This window comes from Tauraco erythrolophus, chromosome 15 (genome assembly GCF_009769465.1).
Source record: "Tauraco erythrolophus isolate bTauEry1 chromosome 15, bTauEry1.pri, whole genome shotgun sequence".
Lineage (NCBI taxonomy): Eukaryota > Metazoa > Chordata > Aves > Musophagiformes > Musophagidae > Tauraco > Tauraco erythrolophus.
The window spans coordinates 3,052,739-3,063,400 of record NC_141479.1 but is presented as its reverse complement, the minus strand read 5'-3'; the positions used below and the strand labels follow the sequence as shown (position 1 = coordinate 3,063,400).

The 10,662-nt window shown below is 45.9% G+C and overlaps 1 protein-coding gene across 1 annotated transcript; it reads right to left on the bottom strand.

Annotated features, from left to right (window-relative positions):
* Positions 1 to 4,445: 4,445 nt before the first annotated feature.
* HSDL1 (hydroxysteroid dehydrogenase like 1) lies at positions 4,446 to 10,584 on the bottom strand. Its single transcript, XM_086620985.1, has 5 exons — positions 10,569 to 10,584; positions 9,564 to 9,796; positions 8,524 to 8,969; positions 6,246 to 6,473; positions 4,446 to 5,335 (listed from the first exon to the last, which is right to left on the bottom strand). The coding sequence occupies exons 2-5, from the start codon at positions 9,781 to 9,783 to the stop codon at positions 5,234 to 5,236; spliced, it is 996 nt and encodes a 331-aa protein (XP_086477111.1). The 5' UTR covers positions 9,784 to 9,796; positions 10,569 to 10,584; the 3' UTR covers positions 4,446 to 5,233.
* Positions 10,585 to 10,662: the final 78 nt, after the last annotated feature.

The following is a 10,662-nucleotide window of genomic DNA, read 5'->3' as shown; positions in this document are numbered from 1 at the left end:
CTGTTTACCACAGCGCTCTCGCGAGAGCCCCAGCGCGGCCTGCGGGGCGGGCGCATGCGCGCTGCGCGGAGGGGCCGTGCGGCACCGCGCATGCGCGTGCGGGCGGGCGGGGGCGCGGGAGGCGCTTCGCGGCGGCGTCGGTGAGGCGGCGGCAGAGCCGCTGCCCTCTGAGGAAGGCTGGTTGGGAACGTCGTTATATAAATATGGCTGAGCGGGGTCTAACTCCTGCCAGGAAAACTTCAGGTGCCGATGTTTCCGACAGGGACGAGCAGCACCGCCTGACGTGAGGGAGAGACAGGAGCAGAAATGTTAACGCAGCTTCGTGTTTCTCAAGCTTCGTTGAGCCTTTGCTAAAAAACTATCCATTTGTTCACCCAGCCTCCTTTAAATCCCAATTGTAAACACGCATAAGTCATTAGACACATTTTTATACCGTACAGTTGAGGCGAACAGCTGGCAGGGCCAGCCGAGGCCGGGGGCAGCTGGAAGAGCACCGGCAGGCAAAGCTCAGCAAGGCCCTGCTCCGGTACCCCCACCCAGCTGCTCCCCATCTTCTTCCCCCTCAAGCACTGAGGCTGTGGGACTGCAGCAACAGAACAGGAACAACCGTCAAGGATGGGAGAACCTTCGGTGTGAAAATCACAGCCCGAGTTTCACTCCAGGCAATAATTTAAGCATCAGTGTCTTCCTACGTGGACCAGCAAACATACTGGATGCCTTAACAGGTTATTCAGTACCATGACAGCTAGGAGTAGTTTCACTGGACTAAGCATCTGGATTTTAAAAAACCCAAAATTTTAAAAAGAGTTCTAATCAAGATTTCACCTGATAAAACTTAGAATTATGTTATTTACAAACAGATTCATACCAAGTTATCCTCTACGAAATCTACTCATAAAAGCTTGGTGGGAGGATGTCACTGTTACAACTCCAGGTTCTAATCATAGAATGGTTAGGGTTGGAAGGGACCTCATGTTACCAGTCCAGAGCTACTGTGGAAGAGCAGCAAATACCCACTTCATAATCATGATGGCATTATTCAGCATTCATTATTATTCGTCCTCCAGCAGCGATTTACTACCCATGTAGCATATCGACCTCCAATCGTCACCATCACGAAATACAGTGCCGTAACATCCAAGCAGCAATATGCTAGCACAAACGAGGGGAGGATGCTCCTTGAGTCATGCTGCTGTATATAAGGCACTGCCCAGTTACTTCATGGGTTTGATAGTTCAGTATGACATTACAGAAACAGTACAAACAAGCCTGTGATAATATAAAATACAAAAAGGGGGTTTGAAGGGGGAGGGGGATATAACTAGGCTCAGTAAACTAGGCCCAGGGAATAAGGCCTCCCACCCCCCTAGGGTGGAATCGGTGTGCTCAGCTGGCTCTGTGAAATGGCTGTACACCAGTGCACGCAGCATGGGGAACAAACAGGAGGAGTTAGAAATCTGTGTTCGATCAGGGGGTTATGATCTGGTAGCAATTACTGAGACTTGGTGGCACAGCTCGCATGACTGGAATGTGGTCACGGACGGCTATGTCCTCTTCAGGAAAGACAGGCCAGCAAGGCAAGGTGGTGGAGTTGCTCTTTATGTGAGGGAGCAAATAGGGTGCATTGAGTTCTGTCCAGGGGCAGATCAGGAGTAAGTTTAGAGCTTGTGGGTGCGAATTAAAGGACAATCTGGCATGTGTGATACTGTTGTTGGTGTCTATTACAGACCACCGGATCAGGATAAGGAGGTTGATGAGGCCTACAGGCAGCTGACAGCAGTCTCGCAAATACAGGCCCTGGTTGTCATGGGGGACTTCAATTATCCTGATATCGGCTGGAAGGCCTACTCAGCCAGCCATCCACAGGCCAGGATGTTCCTTCAGTGCATTGATGATAACTTCCTGATGCAAATGGTCGATGAGCCTACTAGGAGAGGAGCGCTGCTGGATCTTATTCTCACTAATAAGGAGGGTCTGGTTGAAGTACTGAAGGTCGAGGGTAGCCTTGGTTGTAGTGACCATGAAATGGTGGAGTTCAGGATCTCATGTGGCAGGAAGAGAATACCTAGCAGAACTAGAACCCTGGACTTCAGTAGGGCCAACTTTGATCTTTTCAAACAATTGCTAGGAGAAATCTCATGGGACAGAGTACTGGAAGGTAAAGGGGCCCAAGATAGTTGGTTAGCCTTCAAGGACCTCTTCTTCTGAGCTCAAGACCAGTGCATCCCAACAGGTAGGAAGTCAAGAAAGGGCACCAAGAGACCTGCATGGTTAAATGGTGAACGGTTGGGCAAACTCAAGTGGAAAAAGAGAGTGTACAGATCATGGAAGGAGGGGCAGGCCACTTGGGAGGAATATAGGTCTGCTGTCAGAGGATGTAGGGAGGCAACTAGGAAAGCTAAGACCTCCTTGGAATTAAACCTTGCAAGAAAGGTCAAGGACAACAGAAAGGGCTTCTTCAAATACATTGCAGATAAAACTAACACTAGAGGCAATGTAGGCCCACTGGTGAATGAGGAGGGTGCCCTGGTGACAGAGGATGAGAAGAAGGCAGAGTTATTGAATGCCTTCTTTGCCTCAGTCTATACTGCTGGAGCCTATCCTGATGAGCCCCAGAACCCTGAGGCTCCTGAGGAAGTCAGGATAGAGGAGGAGTCTACCCTGGTTGATGAGGACTTGGGTAGGGACCAGTTAAGCAACCTGGCCATCCATAAGTCCATGGGTCCTGATGGGATGCACCCGTGGGTGCTGAGGGAGCTGGCAGATGTCATTGCCAGGCCACTCGCCATCATCTTTGCTAAATCGTGGGAAATGGGAGAGGTGCCTGAGGACTGGAGGAAAGCAAATGTCACTCTGGTCTTCAAAAAGGGCAAGAAGGAATACCCAGGTAACTATAGACTGGCCAGCCTCACCTCCATCCCTGGAAAGATGATGGAACAACTTATCCTTGGTGCTGTCTCTAGGCATATCAAGGATAAGAGGGTCATTAGGGGCAGTCAACATGGCTTCACTAAGAGGAAGTCGTGCTTGACAAACCTGATAGCCTTTTACGAGGACATCACCCAGTGGGTGGATGATGGTAGAGCAGTGGATATGGTCTATCTTGACTTCAGTAAAGCATTTGACACAGTCTCCCATGGCATCCTCACAGCTAAACTGAGGAAGTGTGGTTTGGATGATCGGATAGTGAGGTGGATTGTGAACTGGCTGAAGGATAGAACCCAGAGAGTAGTGGTCAATGGAACAGAGTCCAGTTGGAGGCCTTTATCCAGTGGGGTCCCTCAAGGGTCAGTACTGGGAGCTGTATTGTTTAACATATTCATCGATGACTTGGATGAGGGAATAGAGTGCATGGTCAGCAAGTTTGCTGATGACACTAAACTGGGAGGAGTGGCTGACACACCTGAAGACTGTGCTGCCATTCAGAGAGACCTGGACAGGCTGGAGAGTTGGGTGGGGAGAAATTTAATGAAATACAACAAGGGCAAGTGTAGAGTCTTGCATCTGGGTAAGAACAACCCCATGTACCAGTACAAGTTGGGGACTGAACTGTTGGGGAGCAGCCCAGAGGAAAGGGACCTGGTGGACAGCAGGATGACCATGAGCCAGCAATGTGCCCTTGTGGCCTAGAAGACCAATGGCATCCTGGGGTGTAATTAGTAGGTCAAGAGAGGTTCTCATCCCCCTCTACTCTGCCCTGGTGAGGCCACTTCTGGAATATTGTGTCCAGTTCTGGGCCCCTCAGTTCAAGAAGGACAAGGGACTGCTTGAGAGAGTCCAGCGCAGGGCCACAAAGATGCTGAAGGGAGTGAAGCATCTCCCTTATGAGGAAAGGCTGAGGGAGCTGGGTCTCTTTAGCTTGGAGGAGACTGAGGGGGGACCTCATTAATGTTTATAAATATGTAAAGGGTGACTGCCGTGAGGATGGAGCCAGGCTCTTCTCACTGGCATCCAATGATAGGACAAAGGGAAATGGGTATAAGCTGGAACACAGGAGGTTCCGTTTAAACATGAGGAAGAACTTCTTCCCAGTAAGGGTAACAGAACACTGGAACAGGCTGCCCAGAGAGGTTGTGGAGTCTCCTTCTCTGGAGATGTTCCAAACCTGCCTGGACGCATTCTTGTGTGATCTGATCTAGGTGGTCCTGCTCAGGCCAGGCAGGAGGATTGGACTAGATGATCCTTTGAGGTCCCTTCCAATCCCTAACATTCTGATTCTGTCTGAAAAAGACTGAGAACATTCTTCCTGAGTCATGTCCTCTTTCAGGTACTCAGAAAGGAAAGCTTTCCTGACTCTGATGTAGAGCCTGCCACACATACGAGCACTGTATGTCACCAGATGACTTCTAGTAAGTACATATGCATAAACATATTTATATAAACAAAAGCATCAAAATCATATGGCATCAAAACTTCAATAAGGGGTTTTTTTTTATTATCTTAGGAAACAAATCACTGGTTTTAAATCAAAACATTATTTCTTCATTATTTTTCTGTAGCTAATGTGTTTTTACATCTTTATTCAATTCTCCAGCCATATTACAAATTGCTGAAGGAATACTTAAAGGATTATCAAGATCATTCACACTTGGAATAATATAGCAAACGAGCTTATCTCCAAATTCCTTTAGAGCTCTGTAAGACTTTTTCAGTCACTTCAACCTCCAAGTCAGTATTATCTTGCCATACACCTTAATTTTGAGAAGGTCCTTAAATAACATAATTAAAAGCAACAACATTTGCACTTAGAGCATACAAACAACTGCTGTTAGAAGACCAGAAGAGTTACACAAAACTATGTAATAAAGAAACTTAATACAGTTGACTGGGACTGTCTTTTTGAACAGCATGACTTTTTGAGGGCCCATTTCTGACAGATTTGGAGAATTCTCAAATTCTGTCAACTTGTAAAGTTGACACCGTGTAGCACTATGCAAGCGAAAGTCATTTACTGTCAGAATTAAAACTATACCTGCTTCTGCCCTTGAAGAGAAAAGTGAACAGAGATGAACCTCAACAAGATCAGCTCTTTGTCATGTTGGAAAGCACTGGAGGAGTTATTTATAATACAAGGATACATACAGAGAAGATCCAGACTTCTGATGTCTAGCTTACACATAGCTTGTTTGGCAAGGTATGAATAAGTTACAGTAAGTCCACCAAGGTTCACTAAGTGTTTTTGCAGCACTCTGATCAGAATATAGTACTTGTTACGCAGGACATCTGGATATTGCTATTTCACTTTGCATGTTAAAGCTTCCTTGCGTGTAATTCTGCCAAAATACATTGCAAACCATGCCCAGATCCACTCAGGTAGGCGTTCGCCCAACGTGAACTGTGGAGAGGCACAAGGAAACAAGAAGAGAAAAAGAAGAAAGGAAGGGACGGATTAAGATATATTCCATCAAAGTAAGCAAACAGTTTCTCAGCTTACCACTAAAGCAAAGCGAAACTTGCTTAAGCACCAGCGACTAAGCTTTAAATTCAACCCCCTGAAAATAAATATGTTTAGACACTTTGAAAGGAGCGCACACAGCTGAACAGTTAGGTTCTGCAAATAAATCCTGAAGTGGTTTGTTCAAGTTCACAACAGCAATACTGTCCACTTCCTTTAATTGCCACATCTTGACAGAACCCTTCCCATCTCTTTCATCCCTTTTGGACTTCTTCAATTCCTTCTACTCCTTCCTAATGCTATAGAAAGTCACTAAGTAGGACACAAGCTCTTAAAATTACTTTGGAGCCCACAGTCTGCCCCTAAAACCAAAAATCTAACATAGAGAGGACCTGCTTCCAGGTAGTTTAGGATAAAAACATAGGGTTTTTTTCTGCTATTATTCCATCCTCCCTACCTACTCTTCCTCAAAGCTGAAATACACACAATAAATTAAGATTGAAAAAAGCTACTTCTGTTCATACAAGACAGTGAAATGCTTGCCCAGTCAGAAACACACCAAGTGAAACAAGATATTCTATGCTTTTGAATAAAAAATTGTCTCTTTCCCATTTTTGCTGCACATTTCAAGTGGGAACTGGATTCCCTCTCCTTTCAAAAAACAAGCATGCCCCAACATAATTTTCTAAAGCAGAATCAGTGAGAAAATATGGCACAATCCCTTTAAGTCCTACAATGTATCTAGTACTTTTTCAGAATACAGGCATAGTTTTCATTTGGAATCCTAAGAAAGTAAACAGCTTCTTTACTTCTATAGACAAACATGAAATAGTTTAATGACTTCTATTACCTTTATTGCATGCTTCCAGTAACCAGTAGTCCTTGTGGACAACCCAAGAGTAGAAACAGCATGACTTGCATATTCTTCAGCGGAAGGAAAAAAGAAAGATCTCTTTGATGCAACGCTGATGCCCGCTACCATTTTTGTAGCAATTACGAATGGGGTTAAACTCTGAACAAAAATTCCCTTTGAGGCATACTCATAATGTAGTGCTCTACTGAAATAGTCCAGGTAGATCTAGAAAGACAAAAGCAGAAAGACACGTCTTTTTTTCTTTCCTTTTTTTTTTTTTTAAAAAAAACCCACAATCAAGTCTTAGGGCAGAGTTGCATTAAAATTACAGAAAAGTTGTCATATTTTATACATCAGCTAAAAAAATAAAAGCTTGAATAAACATTATGAAAATACACATTTCTAAAGCCTTAACAACATTTCTATTTGTTGCTATTTGTTTGCTAAAAACCTGCAAGAGTAAGTTACCTTTGTCCTGTAACTTGCAGGACAAAGCGACTGCTTAACTCTGATGCGAATTTAACAAACAATCTGACAATTTCTCCTTCAAAACAATACAGAAACGCTTATTTCATCTCAAACAAACACCTTGTTTAGTTTAGGGGCATGGCAGGGGACGCTCCAAAGCTAACTATACCTACGACTGTCAAGAGGACAAAGTGAAGTTCCATTCTTTAATACATTTACAGGTGAATTTTATATTCCACTGATCTTCCCCAGAAGCTATGTTAATTACTTCCTGCAACTCTCTTGTGCAAAATTAAACATGTGTTTGTTTATGTCTTCCTGTATTACCTCCTTTAGTTCATTTTACTTTTGCAGAATAACATAAAAAAGCACAAGCCTGGTAACTAGGATTGCTGGAATCAAAGAGATGGAAAAATGAGCATGGCTCAGTCTTATCAAGGCAGAAACATCTGAAAGCTGCTGCCGTGCCACAGCCAGTTACTCCCGAGAAAGCACACTTTAGGCTCAGCTTGTGAGTGAACGGCTTTCTGCTCCCAAACGGCCTCACCGAAGTGCCATTCTCAACAAACTGTTGGGACAGCATCTCCTACAAACGCTGTTACACCTGCTTTAGGAAAACAAACAAAAACAGCCAACCACCTCAAACACCTCACTCTCTTAACTCACAAAGGGGCTTAGGATGCTCGAGCAGCTTGTTCCTACTTCTGTACCAATGTACCTGTTCAGAGGCCAGGCTTTAAACTGGATTGCTGATCTTGGATTTGGATTAATGATGCCAGCTACAGGAAAAAACTTCGGTACATTTGGTTTTGTTCTGTTGTTTTTCATTCAGGTCTTTTAATTGTTTTCATTCTGAGCGCAGTTCTACATACACTTAGCATAACCAAGGGGGGAGATACTCTGCAGCAGAAACAGCGATCTAGAGCCAGTTTCCATACCGAAGAAAACCTGCAAGGAGTTTTATACCTTGGGGTAGTAAGATCTGGTTTTGCTCCAGGCAAAAGGAAGTACTCACAAGAGCTATCTCCCAGGAGCAAGGCTGCACGGGGGTTAGGCTGCAGCAGAGAGCAGCCACCTACAGCTGGGAGAAATAGCCACTTGTGTTTAGACACCAGATGGAGACAAGATCCTTCTACCATCTCAGTTGCTTTTGTGGATTCGGCAGCAAGTCATCCAGTGTAAATCCACATCGCTGCGTTCATACTTCCGGCATCACCCAGCGGCCCCATCCTATTCGTTATTGACTGGATCATCTCAGGAAGAATAATTACAGGAGGGAAGTTCTTTTCACTTCTCCCAAAATATGGTGCAGTCAATGATGTAAGAAGCCTTCTGCCCCTTGATGTTAGGTGAAGCAGTGGCTTCGTTTGGCCCTTGTCACAGTGGTGGCTTGAGCATGAGTATAGCCCATCTTGCTACCAAATACTACTGTGCAAGTAGCTTGAGATACGCCTGCACAGTTCAGCTGAAGAAGAGAGATTAAATTCTGGACCCTTTCAATGGGTCATAGGACTGCCACTTTGCTTTGCACGTCATTCCTCTGAAAAAGAGATCATTTTTCCCCGAAAAACTGTTATGCCACAGTTCACATATAATTCAAATAGGACTGACTGGTTCAAAGCCCAGTATCGGTGAAGATAAAGAGTTTACTGCATATTACATACAAAATTCACCTCCGATATCTGAACAAATCCCTAGAAAACTTTCAAGTATATTTTAATCTCCTTTCTGAATGCCTTTACAACCAACCAACCTATAACGCATTTACTTTTCAGCGCACAGCATTAAACATCACACCCCAACCTACTTTAGAGGCTCCATAGATTGTCAACATCGGTGTCGGCTGACAACAGGATGCAGAAGAAACATTCACAATTGCCCCTTTCTTCTTCTCTACCATGCCCGGCAGCACAATATGAACCATCATGTTAGCAGAAGTAATATTTATGTTGATCATGTCCCACAGCATATCCTCAGGTAGGTTGGTAAAATAATCCGGGTAAGGATAAAACATTCCTACGTTATTCACCAAAATGCCAATTTCTCTGTCTTTCAGAGCCTCCTTAATGGCTGGGTAAGGCTCACGCCCCTTGCTGAAGTCAGCTACTATGAAATCTGTTTCCACTTTATAGGTTTCAGATATGCTCCTAGATACAGCCTCCAGCTTCTCTTTGCTTCGGCTGATTAAGATGATGTTCACACCACGCTTTGCCAGTTCTTCAGCATACGCCTTCCCGATGCCATCTGTGCCACCTGTAACAGAGAATAAAAAACAAGGTGAAAATCAGAGCAGCCTTCTGTTTTGACAGTTCTTTCAATTATAGTTCTATTTCCTTCTCTGAAGACCACGTGGCACTGAATATGCTGATGTCAAGGCCGCAACATTAAAGACAACATTGTCAGTAGCAACATTCTGCAATCCCACCTCATACAAGTTTTATACGTTCTGTTACAACAACACAGAGCTTAGAGTAGAACCTTTAACGAAAACAGAGGCACATGGCTTAAACCTTGTTAAGAACTTGAGCATACATGAAAAGCCACAGCAAAAAAAGCATCTTGTCTGCATCTCTGCCTATGCGGGTGTGTTCAGGGTGTACTTGGCAGTTTTGGGGAAAATTGCTCTGTGATTCTTTCCCAGCAGTCAGTCAACACACTGAGCTTGCCCACCTCCTGAGGAAATGAATTTAGTAAAGCACCGAGCGACTGTCCCTGCTCAGTTAGACTCACCTGCAGCCTGAGACAATACAGGCCCCAGTGTGCGCCATAAAGCCCACTCAGCAGTTTTACAGTACTGGCACAGTCTGTTACATAAACACAAGCACATATACTGCTTCAGTCTCTTACCAGTGACCACGGCCCACTTCCCATACTGCTTGACAAGATCGACCTCGCCGCCCAGCTTCGGAATTACATGCAACCTAAGCATGCTGTAAGTGTTAAAGGCAAGAGACACACACTTTCTGACTGTGTACCAAGCTCCTACTATAGCCAGGGCCTCTACGTAAAAATTGCAGGAACGACTGATCTCTCTGTACAAGAGGTAGAAACGATCCACTGCAGCCATGGTGATCGCAAGCCTGGAAAAAAAAATAAGAGACACAGACAATTACAAACACGTCTTGGCCCATGTAAAATTTTCAGACTGAATGGATAATCTTTGGGATTCAGCACGTTACAGCCTGAGCACCATTTTGATGCAGAAAAGCCACAAGTCAGCCTGCTAAAATTTGGGCATCACCTACCATCATCCTCACTGGTTTAGCTCCTGTTTAGCCCTTGTTCAGGGGTTTAGCTATTAACCAGTTATACTGCAAGGACACCAATCAATGGTCCTGTAAATAAAACGATTCAAGTCCAAGCAGGTAAGAAAGCTCAACACGTAAAAACTAGTTTTTGGAAGATGAAGATCCACCTACAACAGAGGCAAGGATAACCAGGAGAGAGCTGAGCACACTAGAAACAACTGGCTTTTCCAAGCACAGAAAGCTACGTGGGAGACACAGCAATTTATTTAAACAACGATTTTTTAAAGCGAGCACAGAACCCAACCGCCGTCTCCTCGGCAGCGCCCGCTCTACAGCCGCAGCCGGCGGTTTCCCGCCACTGGCTTCAGGGCCGCTACACACCGCCCTGCGAGACCGAGCGCGCCCCGGGACACAACCCTCACCCCGCCCGGGAGGGACCGCGAGCTGCGGGCGCGCCCTTCCCGACGAGCCCCCGCCACCAGCGGGCCCGGCCCGGCCCGCCGCCCCGGCTACGCTGTAACGGAGGAAAACCGACACCCCGCCCGCGGCCCACGGGGAGGAACGGCGCGCAGAACCGCTCCCCACCGCCCCGCGGCGCTGTTACCGGCGCGCGGGGCTGTCGCCCGCCCGGTGTGCCTCACCCGCGGCCGCGGGGCCGGGCCAGGCCCTCCGGCGGCGCCGCCGCGCTCCCCTCGCCC

Bases quoted from the DNA above. Each gene is read 5' to 3' on its own strand.
- HSDL1 (XM_086620985.1), bottom strand. From the start codon at position 9,783: ATGGCTGCAGTGGATCGTTTCTACCTCTTGTACAGAGAGATCAGTCGT. The intron at 6,474-8,523 runs GTAGGTTGGGGT...TTGTCTTTCTAG, and splicing joins CAATCTATGGAGCCTCTAAA to ATCTACCTGGACTATTTCAG. The intron at 5,336-6,245 runs GTAATAGAAGTC...GCCTCTCCACAG, and splicing joins ACTGGAAGCATGCAATAAAG to TTCACGTTGGGCGAACGCCT.